The sequence below is a fragment of the Vidua chalybeata genome, chromosome 5 (assembly GCF_026979565.1).
Source record: "Vidua chalybeata isolate OUT-0048 chromosome 5, bVidCha1 merged haplotype, whole genome shotgun sequence".
Lineage (NCBI taxonomy): Eukaryota > Metazoa > Chordata > Aves > Passeriformes > Viduidae > Vidua > Vidua chalybeata.
In genome coordinates this window covers 17,090,920-17,118,347 of record NC_071534.1, presented here as the reverse complement: position 1 = coordinate 17,118,347, position 27,428 = coordinate 17,090,920, and the positions used below count along the sequence as shown (strand labels likewise).

Below are 27,428 nucleotides of genomic sequence, written 5' to 3'. Positions count from 1 at the left end.
AAACCTGCAACAACAGGTTTGTGGTGGCCAGGTTTGGTATGAATGATGAGTTTTTTGGGTCAAGTGAAGCACAGAGGAACAAGAAACACAATCGTTTTCATTAGTTGCAGAAGACCAGGGCAAAAGTCTTCTGAGTGCAGAGTCTGATCTTCCTCACAGTGCTGCTGTAAGTGTGTTGGGGTGGGCAGTGTGCAGGCAGCTGATAGGGCACTCCAATGTCCTATTTCTGTTATTGTAGCTAAAGAGGCAGCGAGATATGTGTTAGGAACTTCTGTGTGGCACTTGTGTTACATCTCTTATAGCTGGTTATACTCCTTAAAATGACAGTGTTTTTTACAATGGCGGGGAAAGAGGCCCTTCTGACTCATGGACCACTTGCAGGACAGCTATTCCTGCCAGATCACCACCAACTCCATCTGGCTGGCTGCAGAATCCTTTTGTCTATAGGAGAAGTGCTCAGGGTGGAGGAGAAGGGAGGTATTGATGTCCTTTGAAGTCTCCAAATGTTACAGCAAGGATGGACTCATTATGTGTCAGGAGCAGTAGTGTGGCAGGGCAGACCAGCTCTGATCGGGCAATGAACATTTATGGGCTGCACAGCTTATGGAGGTTCCTTTTGCTGCGTCCTATCCTTTTGTTCCAGTCCAGTGCTGCACCTTCATGGCTCCATGCAGAGGTGATATCTGTGCCATGGGACAAAGAGTGGACATGGTGAAGTGTAGTATGGTAAGTTAAGAGAGATCTCTGCATGCCACAGCCACCAAAATAAGTGATTGCAGAGTGAAAGCAGGATGGAAACAGCAATGACAAATGGAAGCTGCAAAGTCTTTGGTAGCTGATGTGCATCTTCATCTCTCAGAAGGGTTTTATTGTTGTCTCTGCTGTGTCCTTTTGGGGGAGCAGGATATGTGGCTGTGATGGAGACATGAATTCCAGCCTTTCTCTTTGCTGGAAACAGCTCCAGTAGTCATATGAGTGGTCACTGATGGTTCTCCATTGCACCCTGTCCCAGCAGCAGCTGATGCTGCTTGCCAGTGTGGCTCACTGGGTAAGCACTGTGGACCTCCCAAAATGCCTGGAGAGGGTTGCCAAGCCGAGAGGTTCTGAGTCAGAGATCTCTGGAGGTTTTTCTTCCCAGGAGAGCAGTCTCTGAAGGCAGGCTGTTGCCCAGCCTGTGACTTGCTGGGTACCATGCAAGCTGAATTCTTAATACAAGAAAGGCCAGCTTGTCACTGTAATTTAAAAAATCCTTTTGCCGTCTAGGGAAATGTCAGCAGGCAGGAACAAGTAATGGGAGGGCTTGACCCAGACACAAAGAAGCGTCTGTTTTTTGCCTGTCCTGGCTGTCAGTGGTGTTAGGTTGCTCAATGCTGCTCAGAAAAGCAGCTCTGGAAATTCTCTGCCTTCCATGAAGGCTGAAGACATGTAAAGTGAAATACCTCTGCCTGAATAAACACCTGTCATGGGAAGAGCTGGGATGCTGAAGTACAGCAGGGTGAGAACTGGCAGTAGGCCCAAACTGGGAGCTGAGGAGAATCCTCTGGCAAAACCGACACCTTGTTTTTGATTGCTTGTTTTCCACCTTCAGGTGTAATCGATACCCAGGTGCTGGAGTGACTAAACTTGCCTGCTGTTGCTGCTGCTGGTTCAGCAACTGCACAAAGCAGTGGAGGAATAGAGGGAGGGGATGGGTGTGAGAGAAATTCCTGTCTTGAGAACCACAGAGGCATATTCATGCCTGGGATACTTTCCTATTTGCTTTCCCCCAAGGTGGCCCCTCTCACCTTGGAGACAGTGTGGCACCTGAAACCATGGGGCACATGACCATGAGATTTTTGGCAGCTGCAGAGCTAGGAGCAGAAGGCATATTCTGCAGTTCAGAATCCTGACTGGGAGATTCTGAGGGGCTGAATGTTGAGGAGCTGAGGTATTTCAGAAGAGGATATCAGGGCGACATCCTGGCTGAACCTGTGGTTTGGCAGAGGAGAGTGGGGGGGGTGTGCTGTGCTCACACTTGGCCCGCTGATCTGTTTCTAAGCCATCCTATTCTTGGTAGATGAAGGTGAGGAGTTGCAGATCTGCACCCTACCCTCCACTGGTGTGAATAGCCTCAACCTTCCTTGTGCAGTAACCCTGATTTTCCTATGCAGCCCTTAGATGCCTTGAAACTCATTGACACAGACACCAGCAAGCATTTGCGTTCAGTTTCTTGCATCCCTGGAATTTTTTTTGATTTAAGATCCATGCCATTAAAGCAACTAGGTATAGTTATCACCTCACATAGAGTGGCCTCACATACCTGTTTTCTGAGCACATTGCATCTGTAAGGGCTAGTGCCAGGCAGTCGTTTGCACTGGACCAGTCTCAGAGGCAAGCCCTGGCTGTGGAGAGCTCTGTAAATGGGATCATAAGTAAGAAAACAAGCGTCTACCTGAGCACTTCAAATGGTCAGTCTCGACAAAGAGCTCATCAGAAGGACCTCACAGGGCTCTGTGGTAGCACTAGTGTTATTCAACACACTTCTAATGGTCTGGACAGGAACATAAGCAGTGAGTTTACTTGAATCCCACAGTTATTTCAGAGAGGCAACATAAAGCTGGCTGCAAAGGGTTGCAGAAAATCTCCTGGCAGTGAGTGCCTAGGCTCTCCCTGGTAGACAAAATTCAGTGGTGGCAAATGCAAGGGAATTCCAGTAGGAAGAAAACAGTCTGGCTGTACAGATATATTGAATGCCTCTAAGTCAGCTTCTACCAGCAGAGAAAGAAATTCTTGGATTCATTGCAGACAGGCTGCTGAAAACAGTCTCTCAGGGCTCTGTTGAGGTCAAAAAACAAAAAAGAAATGTTAGGAATGAGTACAGAAGAAACAAAGAACATGATTATGCTTCTGTGTACTTCAAGGTCTGCTGAAAGTCTGAAAGTTGTGAGTGCTTCTAGTTACTACACTGAAGAGCATAAAGAAACACTAGTAAGAGAAGAGAAGACATCAACAATGATCAGAAGTAGGAGAAGTTTCTGGGTAAACACAGATTGCTAATCTTGAAGAAGAGATGCCTGAAAGGGAATCACAAATGGTATGGAGAATGTCAACAAAGAACAAACATTCATGCAGTTCCATATCACAAAAACTAATGGCACCTGATAAACTGGTTAGGCAACAGGTTTAAAATAAACAAGCTATGGACTTTTCCACGTAGGCATCAAGGAATAATGGAACTCTGCCACAGACCATTGATGGAAGACAAAGGGGTTGGGCACATCTATGCAGCGCATTTCCTTTGGAGACTGTCAAATGCAGCAGCACAGATGTTACCTCTGCATCAGAAGTGTCCTAAACAACAGGCTGATGGGAGCTCAGAAGGCAGACTGGGATACACAGTTTGTATTTCCTCTGTTTCTTTTACTTCTTTTATAAGTATTTATAAGGTGATTGCAAGAGATACTGCTTCTTCAGTCTGGGCTAGCGCAGGTCATCTTACATTTCTAGTAAAGCTGTTTTTGGGGGTTTTTGTTGTACAGTAATTTCCATATTATTATCTGACCACTGGTGACATATTGCAGAAGTGGAAAGTGAACTGATGAGCTGGAAAAGAGAACAAACTTCCCGATGAAGAGCTGACCTCTCTTAAGGACATTCCTAATGTTCTTTGCACTGGTGTGCTAGAACATGCCATAATCCAGAAATGGGGACTTTTGAGTGAAAGTAAGCAAAGATTGTGGAAGTGTTCTTAAAATAGGACAGCATTGTTTTCCCTATTAGCTTTACTTTCCTTAGATTTCCTTAGTAGATTTCCTTAGACATTTAGAAGATAGAAGAGACGTATTCTTCCCTTGCAGTAAATATGCTCTGGCTGTCTGATCGAAGCAGTTACACCTGTCCAAGCAGGAAATATCAAATTTTGTATCAGCAATTAAATTTGGATTCTGTGTATTTGCAATTGTGAGTAGTACATTTGCAGAAATAACTGAGAGTAAAATTTGTCTCCAGGGATGTTGGCCTTTCCAGCTTGCACAGATTCATTGCTTGGAGACAAATTTCAATTAAGGAGAATAATTTTTTATGAATAAGCTGAGAGGAGGTGTAAGCTGTCCATAGACAATCTTTGCAGAAGAAAAGATAACTAGATACAAGTCCAGGACGGTGGAGTGCTGGTAAGAGAAGGATGTTGTTTGGGGCTTAGCACAGTTTCACCCAGAAGCCCTCTTAGACACAGCCTCCCTGGAGGTGTTTCACAGTTTAAGATCCTGTCACAGCTCTGGGGAAGGAACAAATATTCTCTCTGCAAACAAAACTATGCTTTACAAAACTATGCTATGGTTTATTTTGCCTTTTCCATTTCAAATGCCTCTATTGCTGATGCCTGCCATATTGTTTAATGACCAGTCCCTCCTCAGAGAATACAGCTTTTAGGATGATGCACATCATGAACTATTTCAGCTGTGGTCCTGCTTTTTTTTCCTATTGTGTTCTGCCCAGTTTCTGACTCCACCTTCTCTGCTGCCCAGCCTCCTCAGTAGACAATGTTTTTCCATTTAATTTTATGAGACTAATGAAAGGCATTTTCATCCCCTCCCCCAGAACTGGAGAAGAAAAGCCCACATCTGGAGGCTATTCACAGCTGGAAGATCTCTTCTGACCTTCCTTGCTTTGAAATCCAATCCATGTAACCTTCTGTCTAAATACTCTGTTGCAGACATGGCAGAAAGAGGCTTTGTGAGGGGAGTCTGTGGAGAAACCAGTGACTCTGACATCCTTTTACAAGTGCAAGACTTCAAGACTTTCTTCGCTACAAGGGAATTTTTATTTGGGTTTATGGGTTTCCTTCTTTCAAGGTCTCCAAATACACATTTTGGTAGCAATTAGAAAAGGGAGCCTTATTCTTCTGAGGTCTTAAATGTACCCAGCAACAGTTAAAATGAGTTGTCTGAAACATTGCATAGGTTCCAACATCCACAACTGACTTTGTCCAAGTGGTCCAGCCAGTGGTCTGTGGGCTGCATTTTGTCTGTAGGACAGTTCACCCAGACTTCTAGTGACTTCCACCACTGAAGAATAAAACTTCATGTTTCTTGAATCCTCCTTGCCTCCTTAGAGTAAATTGCTGTAATCTGACCCCTGCTAGCCAGAAAGTTGGATAATTTATAATTCAATTTTAAATACCTCAGAACAGAAATGTACTTGTTATCGCTGGCTTTGCTTAGCCTGTATAGGCTTTCTTCTATGACTACATCATGGAGTGCTTTACAATGCTTACAACCACACTCATCATTGTCATAAATGCCCCTGTCATGACTAATAGGACAAAGATCATTGAAATGGTGGTCTGGAATTTAAGGCCTGGCACAGAGGACACAGGTGTGTCTTTTCCCTAAAGTAATTTTAAAAACCCCAAAAAACGTGAGGGGGGTGTCCCGTTTGTTCCCCAAAGGGAGTCTGTCTGTTTTTATGTCCTGAGACTGGCCAGCAGCTCCCTGTGCCTTTCCTATGGGAGTTCACTGTTTTTCACCAATAGCCTCAGGTGTTTCACCCTGCATCGGATATCTGGGACCTGAATGGGTCCAACTACCTTAACTTCTGGCACCATACCAAGGTACTGCTTGCTTCCTTGCCTGGAAACATCTGCCTTGATGTTCCTTCTTGTATTGCAAATCTGAACAGACTAGAGATGCTGTATTCTTCTATGTTAGTATAATTTGGGAACTATTTCTGTCTGGTTGTTGAACTCTTAAAGTAAGTGAGCCCTGTTCTGAAAAGAATAGATGTATTGTGTATGTACATGCACTCAAGAGCTGGAAGAATATATTATAATAGATCTGTCTCAATTTTCTAGTCCTCAGTCCCAGAGAGACTAAAGGCATCCATTCACCTTTTGATAAGTTAACTATTGCAGGATGTGATTTATGCTGTTCTATTTCACATCATATCACTACAGGCACTGTTCAGCTTGTGTGTCATAACTCAGAGGATAGCAATAAACCACTGAACAAGAGTGGCTTAAACCATGACAGATTTTATAGATACTTGTCTGACTCAATTTAGTTTTCCAGGCTGCCCTACAAATGTAATGTCATTTAATAGTCTGCACATATTTGGGCCATATTCAGCCTATGTGCTACCTCAGTTTGACTCACATATTGTGACTGTTTCCCTGGTAAGCCTGCTGAAGGAACAATGGGTTAATAGCTCTGGAGAATAAGTGAATATTTTTTTTTTCTTTTCTCAATCTTGAATTATTCTTTTAGTGAGACAGAACATCCGGAATAGACATGTATTTTGGGGAATATGGCTGCTTGTGCCTAGAGCTAGTATCTCTATATCCTCATAGAGCCAGGTAGCACTGAACCATGGAACCCTTGTAGCACTGGAATTAAATTTGCACTGGCATGAAAGGCAAGCACAATGCTCATTACTCTTACTGACAACTTATTCTAACGGTCTGAGGAAACAAACCAAACTGTATTATTACTAATGATTATTACTGTTATCTGCTCTATGGCAATGCTGGGAAGCCAGGCCCCAGTGTGCCAGATGCTGGTCAGAAATATCATCAGCCACCACTGCTCTTGGAAATCCATGTGATGCTGAAAGGCAGTAGTCATCACCAGCATGGCTATCATGGAGATCTGTGTCCCTGTTTCAGAGTGCAATGCCTGGCCTGAAAGAAAACCATTTTCTTTTCAATTTCCCTTCAGTTTTGATACTTTGTGGAGTATTTCTATAGGTGTGATGCTGACCTTCGTGCCTCAGTTATTCTGTTTCTGTTGATCACAATGCTGTCATCAGGAGCAGCAAGACCAGCTTCTGGAGGTAACCAGTCCTGTCCCACTGGGATTGTAGCCTCTTTGCCTGCTGTGGCAGCTGGACATGGTCACTGCTGCAGCTCCCACAGACTGCTCTGGGACTGTGGTTCCTTAATAATTCTGAAAATCTGAGTCTTGCTCCCAGCATTGCAAGTGCTGTGCTTCCTTTTGACAGCGTGGTGAACCAAGGCAGGACAGGGCTGGACAGGCAGTTTTGCTGAAGAACTGGGTTTGCATACACAGTGATGAAACTTTGTCTTGGAAGGACAGAGGCAAGTGGAATATGCTGCTTAAGGGAGAAGATCCAGAAGAAAATATCTGGTGTAATGGAAATAAACAAAATTTTTAGTTGAATATCAGGACTGACTTTTGTTGGTGTGTGGAGTAGCTTCCCAAGGGAAACCCAGTAATGGAAGCCTATCAGTTCTGGTCTCCAATGCTGGACTGGACACAGCAGGACACACTGCAGGCCAGGAAATTAACTTGCTTTGTCTGGGATTAAGACTATGGGTGTAATCCTGCACCACAAAAAAGCAATGTGAGTGTTGTCAGTGACCTCAGGGAACACTGGCTTCTTCTAACCAGAAGGCATCAGTGCTGATTTTCTATGTCTCCTCTGCACTCGAAGGTGTTTCTTATCAGTGCAGCTGTGTCATGCCCTTCCATTCAATTCTGCTGCTTACTCCCTTCAGGCAGCTGTTAAGGAATGGTCCTGAGAGTTTCAGATGCACAGAGCATTAGAAGAAGAGAGCCAGATATACTTCTCACCTGCCGGGATGGGAGGGAGCACATCCCTGTTGTGCATGAGGCTTGCCAGACTGTGTTCATTTCACAGAATCATAGAACGGTTAAAGTTGGAGAAGACCTCTAAGATCACCAAGTCCAACTGTCCAGCTAGCACCACCACCATGTTCACCACTAAACCATGTCCTCAAGTACTGTTGATTAACAGAAACTCACCCTGGCCTCTGATGTGGCAGAGACAGGGAAAGGCAAAAGCAAAGGAATTGATGCCTTTCTACCAGGCTTTGTCTTATTTCCTTCCCTTCACTTGTGCCCCCTGCTGCCCTGGGGCTACTCTGCCCTGTAGCCCTTACAGCAGAGGTAGGTGACTATTTTTGCTCTTTTATGCTAATGACTGGTCCCAGTGGACATCTGTCTCTTGCCAGGTGCATCCCAGCACAGCTATCCTCCTAGTTCTTCCCAGCGCTCCCAAATGCTAAGGTGTGTTAGTACTGGGGTACACAGGGCAGTGGTGAGAAGGGTGGAGGCAAATAACTGTGGTTTTAAAAGTAAATAATTTATGCAACAATAACCTCTCCACCCAGGTAATCAGCTCGAACAAACATTCTGCATGTCAAAGGTGTTTCTGGAGATAAGGGTTAGCACAATGAGACTCCTGCTTTCTTGGCTTTATCTAGTGCTCAGCACTTAATGCCACCTTGCTCTCTGCTGAATGCCTCTAGGTGCCCCAGCAGAGGTTACCAGTCAGGGGCAAAACTTCAGGGGGAAGTCTTTGCACTGACAATAAGGACAGTAAGCTTCCAGCATGCTAAGTGTGCATTTTCCAAGAGGGCTGAACATAGCCCCTAAAACTTTGCCCATGGTGCGGAAAGTGAAGTATTTGCCTTGGGAAGAAAATGGACAGATATGAAGAAAAATACATTCTGATGGCTGGGAAATTAGGCTCACAGCTGCAAATTGTACTTGTGCTCACAAAGCAGGCTGAGGCTTTTTTTTTTCTTTTCTTTTTTCTTTTTTTTTTCCCTTTCTTTTCCTTTTTTAATACTCATACAAATATTGGTTGATGGAGATAATCTTTCTCCTGGACTACCTGACCATGGAGAGCTCAACAAAAGAAATCCTGGAGTTTGCTGCTGAAGGTTCAAGACTCAGGCTTGTGACCTTCCTGTGGTATATTGGCAGGCCATTACCATGTTGTGATGGTTGCCTAGCAAGGTAGTGACACTTGTGCTGAGGAACGGTGACAGCTGTGTCACACCTGCGGGCTGGTGAGGCTGAAACTCCATAGTATTTGTTTTGCAACAGCGCAAAGCTTGCATCAGTGTATCCCTAAGTCAATGGGAGCTGGTGTAGTGACAGGGTGACACTGTCTTCGTGCTCACCTAACTTGTAGCACAGAGTGCCCTGCAGTGGCTCTCTGGCTTGGCGTTACCGGCGGCCCCGCAAACAGAAATGACGGAGCCTTGCTGCGGTGACAGAGGCAGAGACTGAGCGAGAGCTATTTTTGTGTTGTGATGGAGTGAACAAGACCATGGTGTGTAAGAGTCCGTGGGCTGTGATGCAGAAACGTTCTTGTGGGTGGCAGGGTTAGAGGCAAATAACCAACACCACTGCTGCTGCACGGCTGGAAAGAGTGTTGATGGTTAGACCTCAGTAAAGTACCTGCCAGGGGAGATCCTCTTAGTAGCAAGTGCTTCTAGGGGGGTTCCTGTGGATGTCATCTTTTATCATCTCCTGAACTCATTTATCAGGGAAATTTAATTTCTGCCATATTTGTGTATCACATAAGTGACAGGGAGGAGGACAACAACAGTAAGATCAGCTCAAACTGCACAGATGGATCTCTTAAATGCATTTGAACAACAAAATGCTATGGCTACCTTCTTATAGTAAAGTGTGTATTGGCATGTGACAGGGAGATTGGAGACAGTATCCTGTCTCACAGTGCCACTATAGAGGATATGGGAATCAAAATAAATAGTCTCCAGGCTAAAAACCTCAACAGGAAAGACATCACTCTGAAATGTATGAGGGGAATAGCAAGTGGGACAACTTTTTCATTGTTTCAGTCCCACTAACTTCTGTGTCCAAGCTGACCGGTGGAAGTATAACTTGGCACCCTCTAAAGTCTTGATCCCCTGAGAAGTCATATCAGAGACAATATTAGTGTATTCTCCAGTTGGTACAAATCTGTAGGATCCCTGACCCTGGAAATGAGATACACAGCTGAGGACAGGAGGACTTGTGCCTTGTGCTATGCTCCTAAAGAGGAAGGCAAGCTGGGAAGACCCTGCAGTACAGCCCTGGTGAGATCATTCTGGAGTACTGCCTTCTATTTCCCTGTTTGAAGTTCTCAAAGGATGCTAAAAACTGGAAAGGACTCAAAATGTAGTTTATGTAAAAGAAAGTTACGAATTGACTTAATTGAAGTCCACAAATATTTCACTTGAGAGATAGATTTCTAGTAGTAAGCAGTGCTGGAAGAAAAGGTCTTATCGAAATCTAGGTTACACCTACACTGGTAAATAAAGTGATCCAGGGTTAGTTCTCTGAACCTGAGGGCAAGTGGCACAGCATTCATTTGAATAAAACTTCTTCTTCCCCAAAGAAGGTAGCCTTGCCCAAATAATCTGTTAGGAACGATGGCCTGACCCATGTTGTCAGAGTCAGCCCTGCTGTTAGGAGAGTACCCTCCTGCTGTTCAGACAGCACTGGCTGCCACAAGCCAAAACTTGCCACAAAGCATGCGAACAACATGGAAAATTGCCTGTCAGGGTTTGTGCATGTTTTTAACTGCTTAGGTTGCTAATAGAGAAGTCACCTCAGTGGCTGACAGTGAAGACCATCTAGAAATAGTGTGTGCACTCTGAACTGTGAGGTTGGTTAGCTAGTAGGATAGTTTAGGGATAGTAAATTCCTTGTCATTTGAAGTTTTTCAGTCTAGCTTGGATGTCACCCTAAAAAGACAGAGATTTAAGAGAAACCATGGCCACACTATGGGCAGGAGAAACCCCAAGGGTGAATGTTGTGCACGGGGTCAGAGCAGGTATCTGCTGTGTCCAGCTGTGTCCCTGAAAGGTGTGACCACTACAGGGAAAGCCTCTGTGAGAACCTCCAAACAATTGTAAAGAGACTCGTTCTCCATCATCACTGCTAGGAGCCCTAAGCTCTGTGGAAAGCACTCGATTAAATCTGCCTCTGGGATAGGAGATTGAAGTGGCACTCCCTGCATTCCCTGCTGCTCTCTTCTGTGGGAAGTCTGAGCGCCTACACATAACCTAGTAGTTTAGAGAGGCTCTGGGCTCAGAAAAAGAGAGAGAATATTTTTGGGGGTGGATATAGGCATCCCAAGCCATGACTATTTTCCAAGCAGTGGTGGAATAAGCTGGCTAAGATCCTGCAGACATCAGGTCACTTTCCCTGCCTGTACATTTTGGTTATGGGCTAGTGAGCTGCGTGTCTGAGTCAGGGCACCAGTGAACACCCGGGAAGGTGGAGAAGGAATAGTACAGGAATCTTCCCATTAGAAAATACAGTAAACAAAGCCAGATTGGATGTATGGCTCCTCTGACACCCCTGCCTACGCCTTCCTGAATACATCCCCAAGGCAGCAATTGGTGCTGTCTGGGACAACCTGTACCTTACCATGTTTGATCTGCGACCCACAGGTTTTTTCTTTAGCAACAATGAAAAGACATCAGTAGCTCATCTGTTCTAGAGGATCTCTAAGCTTCTTGAGGACCTCAGAAGAGCTTTTGAAACAATAGTCTCTAGATCTTTAGTGCAGAGTTTAAGCCAGCTGTAAAAATGGCTAAGAAGGTCTGTGGGGAAGTTCACTATAGATTTTAATTTTCATTTAATAATTTAAAAATGCTTTTTAATCTATGAAGAGAGGGGAACAGGAGATCTGCTCCAACAAAGCCGTGAAGCACATATTTAAGGTCTGTAACAGACTGTGGGTGGAAAGAAACACCAGTAAGCTCAGGAATAGTTTCCTTTGGAATCTTAGCAATATTGTACTTCCCACGTCACCTTTGTACCAAACCTGGAGCATGATGATTGCAGAGGGAGCTGTTTTCCTGGTCTGCTGTGTTAGCCCTAGAGGTTTTTCAAGGCTGGAATAATAAATGTGGTACAGTAGGATTGACTGAACTCTCCTAGGGCCAGTTGGGAAATGCTCAATAAGGTTGGACTTCAGGTGTCCCTTAGCAGAGCCCAAGGGCATCCTTAGGATTGCAACACAGACAAATTTACCAGACATGGTAAAGGGCCCTAGCACAGGTCAGTCTCCTGCTTTGAAAGGGGCGTGGCTGACCTGTGACCATCCAGTCATGAACTGAAATGCTAGGGATGTTGAAAGTCAGGATTACATTGGTAAAGCTGTGTGTGAGGCTTCATGACTGATGGGAGTAATTGACAATATTTATTTTCCAGCACTGGATTGGAGTGAAATACTAGCTCTTCAATCCCTTGTTTTAATCCAACCCTCTGAAATCTGAGTTCAAACCAAAGCAAAACAGAAGATTCTTGTTTTAAAGGCAAGGAGAGTGGGAGAGAAGCCCCTAATCAAAATGTCCTGATAATTAAAAAAATCTGCTGGTGAAAACTAATATTGTAGAGTAATGCAGAGAGCAGGAGCTGAACCTTCCCACTTCTTATCCAGAGCTGAAGACTGACCATGAGTGAGGCAGCATGCTTAGGCAGTGCTCTCTCAAAGCCACCCTCTTTACCACTGACCTAGCCCCTAAATCTTCACCATGGTGTCCTCAGTGTAACTCACCCATGTTTCAGCCTGGTGGGAGCAGTCCCTCTGAGCTGTGTTCCCTCCTTTTCTCTCCATCCAGTCTCCTAATTTCATAGCCTATTCCAGGCTGAACACTTCTTTTTTTTTCTTCTTTGTGTCATCCAGGAAACACCCACCTCTCTTGCTCCAGCCTCATATTCTGCCTCACTCAGAGATTCTGTAGCTCATGTAAAGTAATTTCAAGCAATGCTAACTATGGCAATTTTTTTTTAACCATGGAAATTAGGGATTGGATAATCTTGCTAGCTCATCCAGTCCATTATTTTACATTCTAGCCTAGCCCAATTCCTGCAAGATTCTTGCCTGCAATGCATTTTCCAGTGCATTATCCAGCCTGCATCCTTTGCTTCCCATGAGAAACTCTACCACAGAGGACTACTTTTCACTGTTTGGAAGAGGTTTCTGAAGTTTTCTTTCCATTCTGCCTGACCTAATTACTTTAAATTCTGCCTGTGGTAACATGCTAGCTGGGTTCTCCTGCCTTCATGCTTACCTTGTTCAGGTGATGGCAAATAATTCTTGTTCAGTCAAACTGTTTAGCCACAATGCTTAATGCTTAGTTGTAAAGCTCAGCCATAATAGTCCTTGTCTACCTGGAAAAGACTAATATTGAGATTAGCATGTTAATGGGTGCACAGAACACAGCAGACATTGCTGGTAGTGCTGCCTCTGTATTATAAGTCACTTGACACACTCCATCACAAGGTCTGGCTTCAGTTGCTTTTGCCTTTGCCAAACTTGAAACCAACATCATCTAGCGCATGTCTGCTTCAGTAGTTTTATAGGGTTCTTTTTGGTTTTGTTTTTAATTTCAGTCATGACCACTTTGCTATTTCTTGAGAACAAGGCTGGCAGGGGAATATTCTGTTTTATCCACATTTAAAAAATCCTAATTACTTTTTCTTTAAAAAACCCAACAACCCACATTTTGAGCAATGTCTTGCATTAAAATAAGTCACACTTTTTCTGTCAGAAACAGATCTTTTGTCATCTATGACAAAGGCCCCTGCAAATTTGGCTAAATAATGAGCTTTTGAGATATTGCAGCTTGGGCCTGCTCAGAAAAAAAAATAATGGGAGCTAGGAAGGACAGTTGTTTATCTTTTTTTTTAAACTGTAAGCCTGAGTTTAAGACCCAGGTTATAATGTACTTGCACAAAGAGCCCTGGCAGTGGCTGCAGGGTCACCTCGTTCTGGCCTCCCTTGGGCCAGGATGCTGTCACTGTGCCTGGCCCCTCCTTTCCATGGTTGGGTTACCCTTTGGAACTAATGTCCTTGGCCCATGCATGGAATTGGGGTTACCTGGGCATGCGGAAGCCTGGCTGTGAGAAAACTGGGAGGTGTGGAGAGAGGAGGAGAGAGAAAACAAACAAACAAACAAAAAAACTAACCAAAAGAAAAGCCAATTAAAAAAAAAAATTACAGCAGAAGAGAGGCAGACGCCCAATTTCTCTGCTGGCTGTCTCCAAAATATTTTGTGTTTTTGTTTTCAACCACTGGGGCACTCCTTTCCCTCAGGACTTGTAGGGAAGCCTGGGTGCCCTGAAACTCCCCTGGCACAGCATACACGTGCTGTATCCACCCCATGGCCATGGCAGTGACACCATCTGATCCCGGCATTCCTTGCTCCCTCCAAGGCACGGGGCCAGGGCCCCAGATTGGTGTCACTGCTGCCCTGTCCTGACCTGTCTCCTCCCTGGTGCACAGGTGGCTTCAGCGTGCTGCCCAGCACAGCATGCAAAGGCTATGGGAGGCATGAGCCATGGAGATTGGATTTGACAGCAGGACTGTCTGTGAAGTCACAGCTCTAAAATGCCATAAAGGAATGGAAAGGAATCCCAAATCCTCATCAAATCTGAGGAAAAAAGGAGATGTCCTCAATCCTGAATAGTTATCAGGATATCCAGAAAGATAAAAGGTGCAAATGTAATATCTAGCATGATTGTTTTCAAAGCACCCACTGTAACAAACCCCCTCTGCTCAGCACTGTAAGGAAAGCTGGTCTCATTATTCTCTTCAGACAGCATATTAGACCTTGACTCCTCTGATCTGTGCTTGCTAGCACCCTTGCTCTGTCAGGAAACCCAGCCTGAGGAACTCGCTCGTGCCTTCTGGCCACCATGCTTACTGCATTACTTGCCATGCTGCCTCTTTATTCATTAATCCTTCCCCTCCCAGTTTTCTCTTCCTCCCCCCCTTTTTTTTTTTTTTTTTCTCTTGTCAAAGCAAGGAGTTTTTAATAGCTAAAGAACGAAAACACCTCCCACGCCTTGCCTTAAAAAAGCTAACTGTCTTACTCACTCTTTTAGATTTCCAAACCTTTCCTGCTAGCTTGGATGTTTCGTTTGAGGCACTGGTTCCTCAAATACTAGCATGTGAGTAGAACTTTAATGAATTATGTAGCTCAAATGGCCTTGAGAGGACAATCCATGTGAATAAATAAATCAGATGTGGAATGGACACCATGGCATTTTGTAGGGATGGAAAAGTTTTCTGATTTACATTGTGATTTGATTGGAAAAATTAGATATTACAAAGGACTTTATTCCAGGATGGAGTGGTATCTCCCTCGCAAAAAATTTTAACAGTAGGCTTGAAGTTTTTCAGGGTGCTAAGGTCATAGTGATGCAGATGGATTGGTTAAATAATCTTTGGAGGCTTCCTCTAACTCTGTTTATTCTGCTTCCCCTTGGTGAAATGGAGAAAAAGATAAATTGAAGCAAAGAACAATTGCTTTTGCTTTCTCATTTCCATGAGTGAAACCAAAGTGCAATGTGGTTTAACTGTATTGTTTCAAATGATTTTTTTTTTTTTGCTTTAAAACATATTAAACATATCCTTGACTCCAAGATCACCTGCATCTGTGTGAAGTACTCTTTGCACAGATTAATTTAGGTCCTCTAATTTTTTCATTACCAAAACAGAATGTCTCCTGCTGTCTTTGTGCTGATTCCAGTATCAAAAAGGATCCCCTGTGCTGTAGATTTGCATCTGTGGGAATGACTCCAAAGACCCAACTTTATAGTGTGTGGAAACAAGGGCTATTTTGAACTATCAATCCAGCCATGGCTATGTGGAGCTTAGCACAGTTTACTCTCTTCCTGGACTTAGGTTTGTACACTGCATTGTGCTCCATATTGCTGGAGTAAAATTCCTAGCAACACCCAATTAAAACAAGCACTGAATGTTTACTCCCCATCACTGGCACTGCTTTGACTGCAGTGTAAATGCACCACTAATGACTTGGCCGATGGGAGGGGAAAATGATGTGTCAGAGCCAAGTACAGAACTAGGAATTTGGGCCACCAGCCAGCTGGTTAGATCACAGTGTGTGCCTCTAATGAAACACATTGATTTGTGACTCTTACAATAACATTTTTAGGAAATCACTTCACTGGGTATTTATTTGTGTGTTGGAGCAGCCTGGGCAGGTTGGAAAACTAAAGCAGACACTGTTTACAGAGCAAGAGTAAAATTTTAAGAATGAGATTAATTAATCATTGGAATAACTTCTCTAAGGACATGATGGGTTCTCCATCATGTTCTGCTGCAGAGCCAGTACCAGATAGTTGTATAAAATATGTGCTATAGCTCTGGTAGGAGTTCTGTGTATCACTACAAATGATTATCCAAAGTTATTTGGGTTCTGTTACATCTGAGAGGAGACTATGTTGTTGCAATGGTTCCTCTTGATGATAAAAAACCCCAGGAGTGGTAATCATTGAGTCTGGGTGTTTGTGATTCTGAGTAGTAACAGAATGAGATCTTGTTCGTGGTAGATTTAAAAGTAGCAACAATTTTCATAGAGGGGACTACCAAATTACAAAGGCTCATTCTGCAGAAGTGGACGCCCAGCCAATCTAGTGGCTGATATAATGCGGTGTGATGATTTAGCGAGCTCAGAAAGAATTAAACCATCAATAAAATGACAGACTTGATACATTTCAAAGCATCTGCTCAGATCTCATGGAATTTCTTGGCTACTACATGTTCAGTCAGACAGAAAGACATGGGGGCGAATCCATGATCACCTTGTAGTATTTCACTGGATGCCTCAGAAGAGCAGATGGGAATAGTGAGCAGTGGATAAGGTAAGCATTTATCTGCTTGGAGTTTTCTACAGACCTTTTCTGGACTGGCACCTCTTTAATATCCTTATAGATCTGTGCATAAATTTGTGGTTTTCTTGTCTGTTTGCAGTTTATGGTTAGCTAAATTACATAAATACTATTTTTTTTTCTGTGTGCTCTGGTGAACACATCCTAGAGTTTAAGTCCTCTGTGAAAAGCAACCCCTTAGCCTTATATATAAAATATAGTCTTATATTTCCTACCCAGAAATTGAGACACCTAGAATCTCTAGTGAGTCCTCAAAGTCTTTGTTGCTGCATCTGATTTTTTCCTTTTCATGTTTGCTTTCTGTGTGGTTTTTGAGTGTCTGACAACCATAAAGATTAGGAAAAAAAAATCCAGCCAACTAAGACTTATTTTGAGAAAAAAAAAAAAAAAAAAAAAAAGGAAAAAAAAAGTAGTTAGGTCCAAACTGACTGATGTGTTTGTCCATCTTTAAGATGCATTTACTTAGTCCAGTTCAATCTTTATTTATGCCACAGTCTCGGTGTCTAGCAATGTAAGCTGATCATCTTAAAAACAGATTTCACCTTTAAATGTGCTTAGACTAGAAAAAAATATGCCTGGTGAGGTAATTTTCAGAGCAAGAGTTAATGCATCATGCAAACAGCTAAATAAAGGTTACAATCTGAGTGGAATTATTCAGAGCTCAGGGAGAAATCTGGCATTTGCAGTCTGTCACTGGGTTTGAGAAGTCTGGCTCTCTCCATGTCACTGTCACTCGGGAGACATCCTGCTTTCTGTGCGGCAGTAAGGGAGGGGACTGCGGCTCCGAATGATCTTCCTGTAAAAACGGCAAAAACAGGAGCGGTGGGAAGTGTCATGTGCAAGGAATGTGTGGAATGAGGGGTGAGTATGAGCCTGTCTCTGTCCAGTTTTCACAGAGCAACTCTATGGGTGTAAATAGCCACCCTTCCTCCTCTCCTTTCCTCTTCAGGTCAGCTGAAGAGCCAATGTCAGGACAGCAAATGGTCCCTGATATCCCTGGAGCATCGCTGCATGGGGGGCTATGGGGAGCTGTGTGCCTCTTGAGACCCACCAGTTAAATATTGCAAGTTTTGGGCCCTATCTGGCAAGATCTCCTTGACCTTCTTTCCACCAATATCCCTGGGAGTTGAATTTGTCACTTTGGGGCAGGATACACCCAAGCCAGGATGTAGATGGTGATAGAGCCAGGATAAAAATGCATCACTTGTCAACGCCCAGGCTTTTTTAGAGTTGGCAGTCTCCACAGTGGTGTTGTGCGACGATTTTGGGGGGTTTTGCATTTTGTTTCCTTGTTTTGTTTCTATAAGTCAAGCATTTGGCTGATTGCACAGGAAATCAATTGCTATGGGCATTTTCATTTCAATGGGAGAACTTTAAACGAGTCACCAGGGACTGGCTGCTGCTGAGTTCAAAGAGAAGGAGACATCCAAAAACTCTAGCCAAGCCAAATTATGGTGGGAAATATCAGATACAAAGAGGAGAAAACTGAAGGCACAGCAGGGTGAAAGACTGATACAGCTTGATTTTCCTGTCTATAATAGATCAGATTGAGGTGAGGTTAATATAGAAAATTTAAAACAAACCAACCAACCAAGATCTAAACCAAAACCAGATAAAATCCCCATAATTTTGTGAAAGGGAGTTTGTTGAACATCAGGAAACATGCTCTGATGCTGGTGTTCAATGAGTTGTGTGCAATAATCTGGGGAAATTTAATGTGATACTTGACAAAATACTGTGAAAAGTGTTAGAAAGAATAGTTTCATGCAGGGCAGAGGGTGAGCAAAAGCTCAGCTCCTTCAATCATTCATCTTTTTTTTTCTTTTCCCAGTGATTTCAACTGTTCCCAGGCTCAGATAATTCCAAGAGACGGACCCACACCCCTTTTCAGAGTCAAGGTAAAGAGTTTACGTTCATAAAAGTGTTAAAAAAAAAAAAAAAAAAAAAAAAAAAAAAAAAAAAAAAAGAAAAAAAAGAAGAAGGCTATTGGGGGAGGAATTTCAAGGGAAGGAATAGAAGTCTAAACTTCAGTGTTGCTTCCCTCCAGCATACATGTGAGCAGCAGAGACTCCTGAAAAGAAGGCTAGAGAAAGATTGCCATCTTCTGGAAGGATAAATATCTGCCATTATTCAGAATACTAAATCTGCTATAAGCATATTTTTTAAACCATAGCATATTTCTGATAAATTTATTTGCCAACATGAATTCTTATCCATATTAAACTAATTCAGTTTAATTTCATTGATATATATGCCATGAACCCAGCTTTAGAAACTGACAGAGAATCTTGGGTTTTAATGATAGTCTAACCAAGCTTAAAATTAGGAAGGTGTTAAGGATTATCAGTAAAGGTGGACTTTATCTGTTCTTGAGCTCATAAACCAGGCTTTTTTTTTTTTTTTAACTGAGCATTTAGAAGTTAAATTTAAGGTATCCAGATGCAGACAGACTGAAAAAAAGAAAGAAAAAAGAAATCACTCTCCTTTCAAATGGCATCAGCTGTTGTTCTACCTACTTGAGTAAATTAAGTACATCTGTTTCAAACAGAACCTTTTTATTAATCAACAACCTGCAAGCAGTCCATGGAGCACAGGGACATTTAGCATTGCTTTCAGTTAGTCCGTCTTAGAAACGCTTATCTATATTAGAGGAGTTTATGCAGTGATGGGGATTAAAATAACCACAGAGTTACTGCCCATTCTGCTCAGGGCAGGAAGGGTCAGGAGCCCAGGACAGCACAGCCCATGTGCTGGACCGTGAATTTCTCCTTCTGCTGCCCCATGCTGTGTGGGGCTGTCACAGGCTGTACTGTCACCCAGAGCTATTCCAGCACCTGCCTCTGGGCTCTGGTGTTGGACATGGGGGATGAGGATGGATGGACCACTTGTTTCCTCTGTCTTGGCAGAGCAGCATGCAGGGAATCTGCCTTGTTCCCTCCCAGTGGTGGTACAAGCTTCATCCACTTGGCACTGGGCAAAGTGCTTGTGGGGAAGACAGGATGTGTCTTCCTTTGGGATGTTCCCCTGCCTTGCAGTTTGATTCGGTGCAGCTCTGCTCCATGGCGTCTAGTACATTCTCATGAGAGGTGATGTTGTTCTTACTTTTCATGGGTTTGATACCACACAGGTATTTTGAGAGCCTTTAAACTTTCAGGACAAGAGCTCAGAGGTGACTTTGTGAATGTGAATCTATGTCTCTTCTTACTAGGTTCCCAAATTCATCCAATGTGAACCAGCTGGGATTCCCAGTGACCTTCGCATTTTGGTAAAAGTTGCCACTACAAGTGACACTGACAATCTACCTCATTCTTCTGTGCTTTGACTATTGGCTGGACTTGCTGCTGTTTCAAATACCTCCTTCGTGGTAGTGATGCCATGGTGTCAGCCTGCCACTCAGCAGCTCTTCTGCTAAGGGGCACCTTTTGGCATCAAAATTTCCAGTGCCCATGGGGAGAGCTGTATTGGTATCTCTTCAGGGACTGAAATCCTCAGTCTTCAGAGTAGATGCAGTTGCATAAACTTTCCTCTCCCCATTTTTTTTTTATTCTGCCCTTTCTGCAGCTATCAGGTGTGGCCAGGAAGATATCCTAGGGCCAGGATGCTTTTGGTCTTTGCCATTCCGCTGAGACAGTGCACAGTGCAAGGGGTGACCTGACACCAAAGGTGCTGGCAGTTTCCCAGCTAAGGTCACTCCTCCCCTGTACCATTGGCCAAAGCTGCCATTTTCCTCCATACAAATAGCTCCCAAATAGCTACCACATGGGGGTGGCTGGAATCTTTCAGTGTTTCAAAGAAACTTTCTACTCCATTAATACAGGTCACTCTTCTGTACTTAATCCCAACCCGCCACACCAATCGCTTCCCATATAATCTCCCAGAACAGCTGTGCTGTGATTGCATTGTGGATTACAAAATGACCATTTTCCACAAAACAGCTGCTGATCAGAAGGATAGCATTTAATAATCTCTGGCGAGGAGAAGGAGGAGGGGACCAGACAAAGGAGGAAGGGATTTTGCTGCAATTGAGTTTCTTGGAGGATATAGAGATGAACAAAACCGCAGACAAAGCGTGAGTTCCACTTCTGTGCTGTTCATCCAAATTACCAGGACTTCAAAGACTTGCTGCTAAGGTAAATTCAACTATCATTCCTTTTGGGGCTATCTAGATGTTACGGTGGGTTGCTATCAGTGAGTGCTTGGCTTTTGTGAAGGGAAGCTTTTCTAACAATGTTTTCAGGAAGTAGTTCAGATTTGCTTCTCATTCCATATGTCTTCTACATCCTTGATCCACTTCCTACTTCTGACTCATTTGTTTCTTGTACTTTTTATGTCTTTGCCTTAACACTCTTCCTGAAATTATACGGCCTTTCAACTACTGTCATAAATCAACTGGAGAGAATATTTTTCCCACTACTGAAGATTTAAATTAGAAAGATGATTTTTGTAAATATTGTGAGTGGAATTTTTTTGTTAAATAAAAGCATTAGCAACCCAAAATCTGATGACAGAAAATCTTATCATTAAACATTGATGAAAAACTGAAAAACTTTGTGTGCTGAAAGTTTCAATTTTCAGGTAAAAAACTGGTTTTGAGAAGAGCAATTTTGTCTGCAACTTCCTTTTCAGTCATAAGCCAAATTTTCTACCAAAAATTTTCTACTCCTTTCAGTGAGAAGTTTGCCACTAATCTTAGACAGAAACTCTTCCTAGTAGGTGTCTTTTCTGCAAAAATGGTGATATTCAGCATGCCTTCAAATCATTAAAGCCATTAGTTATGGCATCACTAAGACATTACCATCCCTAGGGTGCAGAAAGAAATGTCCTGGTGAAGAGACAAAAGAAGCCTGAGTATGAAATAACACAAGAAAATTTCAGGACCTGGGTATTTTCTTGCTTTCAATGAGGGTTTTTGGGGTCAGCACTGCTTTCTCAGTGTGATGAGATGCTAATAAGATCCTGGTTTCTAAGAGGAGCTTCTGCACTGTCTTTGTTGACCATGTTTCCAAGCTTGCTGGGTAGCAGAAAAAAATGATTCTAACTGCACCACTTTTATCTGTGGTGCAGTCACAGACAATGGAAAGCTGGCTCTTGTATTGTTTATTTATAGTGATGTCCACAGAACGGTCTTTCTCACTCGTTCAGTGTTGGGTGAGTCAGCCGAAGTTAAGTGAAGAGGACCCACAGCAGGCAGCGTCTGTACAAACTGAATCTATTCATGGGTAAATAGATTTTCAGAGTCATAAATAGGAAAGGGTGGGAGTATCTGGATGAAGTTGTGCCAAACATAGGGAGTGCCACGTAGGAAGAGACATGCATTGATTACATGAAAGTTGATGTGTGGGTAGCTGACATCTAATCAATCTATGGAGTGATATTTTGGGGTTCTCAGGAGTCAGTGTAGGGTTTTGCATGAACCCTAAAGTCTTCATCTTCCCTCTGAGTGAGAAAGTCCCTGGTTCACCAACTGCTTTTTGAATTGCTTTAAGTAATGAGATTAAATCAGTAAGAATGTTTGTAGCAACATTCACCCTTATAGGAAAAAAAAACCTTTGGCACTTGGTATGAAAGCAAAAACACTGCCATCCCACCACCCTACCAAATTTCTGATGTGCAGATGAGAGCTCAGGTGGAAAGTGCTGCTCTGTGGCTTGTACTTAAGCTATCAGGTCTGGAGAGCTGGGTGTTCTCTCTGAGCTGGTTATTGCTTTGATGTGTGACCTTCAGTGATATTGGAACATTTTCCTGCCTTTTCTCACTGAGAAATCACTATACTCTCTACCTCCCTCGGTACAGCAATGAGCTGCTTGAAAAAGTGTTTTGGGACACTTGGCAGCAAGATTTCTCATTTAGTTGGAGAGAGCATCCATTGTATCTCATGTAAAGGCAGCACATGGTATTCAGGGAAGTTGGTTAACAGTTTCTCCCTGTCATCTCTGAGATGGATGAATGTGATGTTCCTTGCATTTTGCTCGTGTGCTCAGATACCTCAATGCACTCAGCCCTGCTATGTCACCCTCTCTTCCCCAGTACAAATATTCAGCATATTTTGAAATGTTGAAGCTGAGCAGGTCCACTGCCCTGGCTTTCAAGAAATGGTTCTTCCATGCTGGGTGAGCTTTTGGGATGTTGTGAGGAGGGCAGAATGTTCATAACCCCTCCCCACAGCTGCATGGTGGGAAAAGGTGGGATTCATAAGGCTATGTGGGACAAGTGGCCAGTGTGATGGTCTCTTCTATTTGTGTGTTGTAGATGGAGCTGCTGAAGGGACTGCCATTGCGCCGCACTTTCCTGGCTGTCATCCTGAACCTGCTGGCTCTCACCCTCTCCACCACAGCCTTGCTGGGCAGCTACTGGTGCACTGGGACCCAGAAAGTACCCAAGCCTTTGTGTGGGAAGAGCAAAGCCTCCCAGTGCGTGGGTGTCCCCATGCCATCTGATGCAGATGCGAGCAATGTTTCTTCTGAGGACACAGTGCACTACAGCTGGGAGACTGGAGATGACCGCTTTGCCTTCAGATACTTCCACACAGGGATGTGGCTTTCCTGTGAAGAGAGCATGGAAGGGCCAGGTAGTGTGTTGCTCAGGTAGCCACAACATATTGCCTTGTATTTACTCCACAGAAGTTTGAAACTGAAAGGTAGAATGCTGAGTACATGTGGAAGAAAAGTATTCTTCCTTTTCCTAGATTATATCAGACCTGTGCACTGGTGCAGTCAATATATTTCTGTCCTTCACTGGAATGTTCACAGAGCAGGGAAATGGAGAGTGGTTGTCTCTGGTGTGCCCTTTGGTCTGGAATAGGGCCTGTGAAGTGTGAGTGATGGTGGTGGCAGTGGCATTATGATGACAATGTTCGTCCTGATGGGAATTTCCATGAGCCTCCTTTCCCTTTCCCCATATCTCCATTCCTATACACAGCTTACTTCATGCTCTTCAGGGTAAATTTGTGCATGTCCTCTCAGAAATTTAAGTACAGTGATTTTATGTAGATGTTAATTTTTAGCTATCACTGTGAGGACTACAATAGTTGGTGTTCTTAAATCATCAAACTGAGTAGTTTTGTGTTGTTAAACAGAAACTGGGCTTTTCTTAAAAAAACAAATAAATAAAACAGAGAAAGGTAATTACTGCCTTATAGATACTGAGAAAACCTGGAGGATCTGAACCCAAAGGAACTAAAGCTGGGAGGTAAATTGACCTAAGGATTAGAGCTGCAATATTGTACTTGCTTTTAGTTTTCGTGATACTGTGACAGGTTTCGTTAGTGATTTTTGACCATGTGGGACTGGCACTGTAAATCCTGAAGTGCCAGGGCCTGGTTGTGCAACCTGTACTAGACCCCTTTGGTGCTTCCCTTCACCCTTGACTTGTTCCTGCCCAGACCTGCTCAAGTCCTTCTGCTGAAACCTGTGCCACGCCAGCACAGGTGGGTGCTCTGCAGTGTTCAGATGCCCCTTACTGCCTGGTACACACATCAAGGATCAGAACTAATCCAGAAGGTCGCCAACACAGAGATTTGTACCTAAAAATAGAGTGATGAAAGTCACTTTCATCAGGGCCATTCCCCTGAGCCCACCACCCTCCCTTCAATTCTGCCCAAGTACAAACATCTCACCTTCTTTAACCAAGCCATCCTTCCAGTATAGTATTTTTCATCTCTGTTTCTGTCAGTGTGAAAATAAATAACTGCTGAAGAAAAGCAGACAGAAGGAGGGGTTGGAGCATAAGGAAATGTGCTTGAAATTCTCATGTCCTACCAAGTGGGCTGCTTTTTGTTATGAGCATTTCCAGAAGGGCTGTGGAAGGACATGAGTTTATTTAGGACTGATTTGGGTTGGATTGTGTTTCCATGATGCTTGAGGGAATGAAACTACATTCCTAGACTGATTTCTCTAAACAACTTTTCTGTCCACTGGGCAGTCCTGGAATAACCCCAGTGCCTGAAGGAACAGAGAAAGTATGTAAAATCTGGATCACAGCAGAACACAGGATAGAGCACGGGATAGAAGCACAGTCAGTCTCAGTCTTCTGCTTCCTGTAAATCAAGAACAACCCACCTATTACTGTGCATCTTTGAAGCAACTGCATAGACAATAAAAACAACAAAGAAGGGACTGCTCTGAACAAGAGGAGTTTGAGTTGAGCTGGAGAAAGGATTTCATTTTCAGGCTAATTGCAGGATCAGTTTAGATGAACCATTACTGAATATCCTCATTAAAGTTCTAGGTGAAGTAGCAAATTGCAAGTTAATGAGAACCACAGATGGCACTAAACTGGGTATCATCCTGAGAGCCGTGGATGACAGAAGTAGCGCAGGAGATTTGGAAAGATTAGAACTGGGGATAGAAATTAAGAAAATTAGATTCTTACATGAGGCGGAAAAGTCTGGGAGAAAATACTGTGCCAAGTGGAGGAGAGGGCCCTCAAATGCAGTAATGCAGTATGCAGAGACTTACAGATAATAATGATGGACCCTCAGCTGAAACAGTAGTTTGCCAAAGCAAATATTAACATAATTTGTTGAAATAGCATGCCTGAAATGTGAGGACCAAAGACCATATTTCTGTATGAGTCTCTGCCACAGAAGGGGAACTTGCATCTCTGTCACAAAGTATTTCACTTGGGAAGTTCTTTTTTTTGCTTTCTTCTTTGAGAAGCAGTGCTAGAAATGGTCTTCTGAGATTAGAGTGTGGGAATTCAGCAGAAGTGATGGATCTGCAGTCTGTTACAAGCTACATCCTTAACAGACCTGATCATCAGTAATGTTGTGAATGAGTAGTGAAATATTTTTATTTTTATATTCAGCTGAGGCTAGTAAGATTTACTAATTGCTGAAGCTTTTTTTTCTGAAAAGGTAATTTCTAGTTTTGCAAGCAAATGTTGCCTTCCCATCCTTTGCCTCAGTGAAGGTCTGGAAAGATAGAAAAAGACCGGAGGTGAGAAGGTCTGATGGGTAGATTCAGGGATGACTGGATGTATGCACTGAAAAGAGAGTGAAATGAAGAGATTTTCTTTTCCTATATGTTCCCTGCATTGTTTTATAAACTAAAAGCTTTGGTTTTGTGTTTCAGAAGAGAAATGCCGCAGCTTTATTGAGCTTTCACCACCAGCAGAGAGAGGTAAGAGCAAAACCATGTATTTCACTGTAGCTGTATAGTGCACCTTCTAGGGACAGGGGACCTGCAGCATTTTGCCTGTATGGGGACAGCAGGTTGGGTCCCCAAAGAGCCAGGTATGAAATCCTGTCCTCGTGGTTGCTAAAAGAGGAAAGATTTCCTCCCAGATGTTTGCATAAACCACTACCATTTGTGAAGTCAGTGCTAGAAACCTCAGATTCCCTCCAGTATGAAGTGGGATTTGTTTCATGTAGTAAGTTGCCTGGTCTGGGGTTGTCATCTTGCTGTAGTAAAGGGGAAGAGGACGGATGCAGCCTCTGGGCAGTCCCTCCTACACAGGCTACCTGTTAACTCAGTGCTTCAGTTTTGGGGTCTAATACAATGAATCTGGAAGCTGAATCACCTCTTACTTTGTGGTAAGTGAACAGGACATCTGAAAGTTACACTTTCAAGGTGAAATCCCTGCCTCATTAAATACAAAGCTACATTTGGGTAGGAGAGATTACCCCTCCTGTCATTGTCACATGTCTCAAATCACCCTGTGGATGGCTTCAGTATACTTTGATGTAAGTGTACATATGCTACGGAGATTCTACTTAATGAAGGCTTTCCAGTTGCTGTGGGCTTGCTAACTATTGCCTGAGATGGAGGCTGGAGGCAAGTCATTTCAGAAGATGTTCATATATGAAGGGAAAAGCCTGGGGTGCAGAGCCTGTGACAGCATTCAAACCCTGAAAGCAAGGGTGTAATAAATGCTGGGAATTTGAAAATGCCATTTTCACCCCTTCCTGCACAAAGTATCATCTTAACATGACTGGTGCAGGTGCCATGGTATGGCTGGGTTAGCACTGCACAAGGGGGTGTGACAGCTGACTGTGGGATGGGCTGGATGAGCTGGGTGTGTGCAGAGCAGCTCCACAATTCACAGACAACATTACAAAACCAAATTACACATCATCAGTGGGAAGCCTGGACTCTCAAGGAAACTGATGCAGAGGTCTCTGTGTATGTGTGGTTCCTGCAACCTCCAGAATACTTTTGACAGTCTGATCTTTAATGAAATATTCTCCTTGATGGTGCTGCAGCAAGTAAGCCAGCTCCTTTAAACAGGGAATGCAGCTCATCTATTTCTGCTAAAGAGCTGAGTGACTCTATGGCACTAATGATGTTGAGTATTCAAGTCAGTGCCACATTAATTAGGGTTTTCTTCACACTCCTTTTCCCCAGCTGAATGTCTCCGCTACAGCCATTAATAGTTGCTAACAGTAGTATTCACAGTGCTGCTTCATTTGTCAGATTAATGTTTCTTCCTCAGTGAATCCTGTGCTTTTCCACAGCCCAGCATTACAGAGTGCCTTTCTTCATTCTCCTTCCATTCTTACTGCGCAGCTGTAGAACTCAGCTCAGCTGTGGACTCTGATATCACTTAAATCCCACTTGAAATCCCAGCATGAAAGTACCTGCACTCTGTTCAAGAAGCAGGGTGAGCAGTCAGTGTTACTGCCCTGGCTGGATATCAAGCCCAAGAAACATACTTTCATTGTAATTGAGGTTTCAGTGAGAAATGCAGGCTTGCAAGAGGCTTCCTGAATTCCAGAGGCCATGTTCCAGACAGTCATGGATGCACCATATGGTTCTTAAATAGTTGAGTCCCAGGTTAAAAGTTGTTTGCTTTCATTGTTGTGATTAGAGCTTGGATGTGTTCATGGCCAATCCATGACCATCAGATTTTATGCTAATAGTCAACAGCTTGCCCTGTCTTTTTCTCTTTGCTTTCCTCCTTGCTGTTTATGAATAATGCTGGCTTGTTTACAGAGGGCATTTTAGATCCCCTCAGCTTTGCCAC

The 27,428-nt window shown here is 43.4% G+C and overlaps 1 protein-coding gene and 1 long non-coding RNA gene across 5 annotated transcripts in view; one reads left to right on the top strand and one right to left on the bottom strand.

Annotated features, from left to right (window-relative positions):
- Window positions 1-27,428, top strand: part of GSG1 (germ cell associated 1) — a 75,055-nt gene that overhangs the window by 44,759 nt on the left and 2,868 nt on the right. For 2 of the 4 annotated variants that reach the window (XM_053942612.1, XM_053942611.1), the window contains 3 exons: window positions 18,298-18,364; window positions 22,716-23,034; window positions 25,538-25,585. In XM_053942612.1, coding sequence (XP_053798587.1) covers window positions 22,716-23,034; window positions 25,538-25,585 — 367 coding nt within the window. In that variant the 5' untranslated portion in view covers window positions 18,298-18,364. Of the gene's footprint in view, window positions 1-18,297; window positions 18,365-20,489; window positions 20,597-22,496; window positions 22,577-22,715; window positions 23,035-25,537; window positions 25,586-27,428 lie in introns of those variants that run through there. The other 2 variants (XM_053942613.1, XM_053942610.1) reach the window with 2 other exon arrangements.
- LOC128787972 (uncharacterized) lies at window positions 2,560-14,077 on the bottom strand. The gene is made up of 3 exons (XR_008430917.1): window positions 14,034-14,077; window positions 12,842-12,951; window positions 2,560-2,814 (listed from the first exon to the last, which is right to left on the bottom strand). It is a non-coding gene; the product is annotated as an uncharacterized LOC128787972 (long non-coding RNA).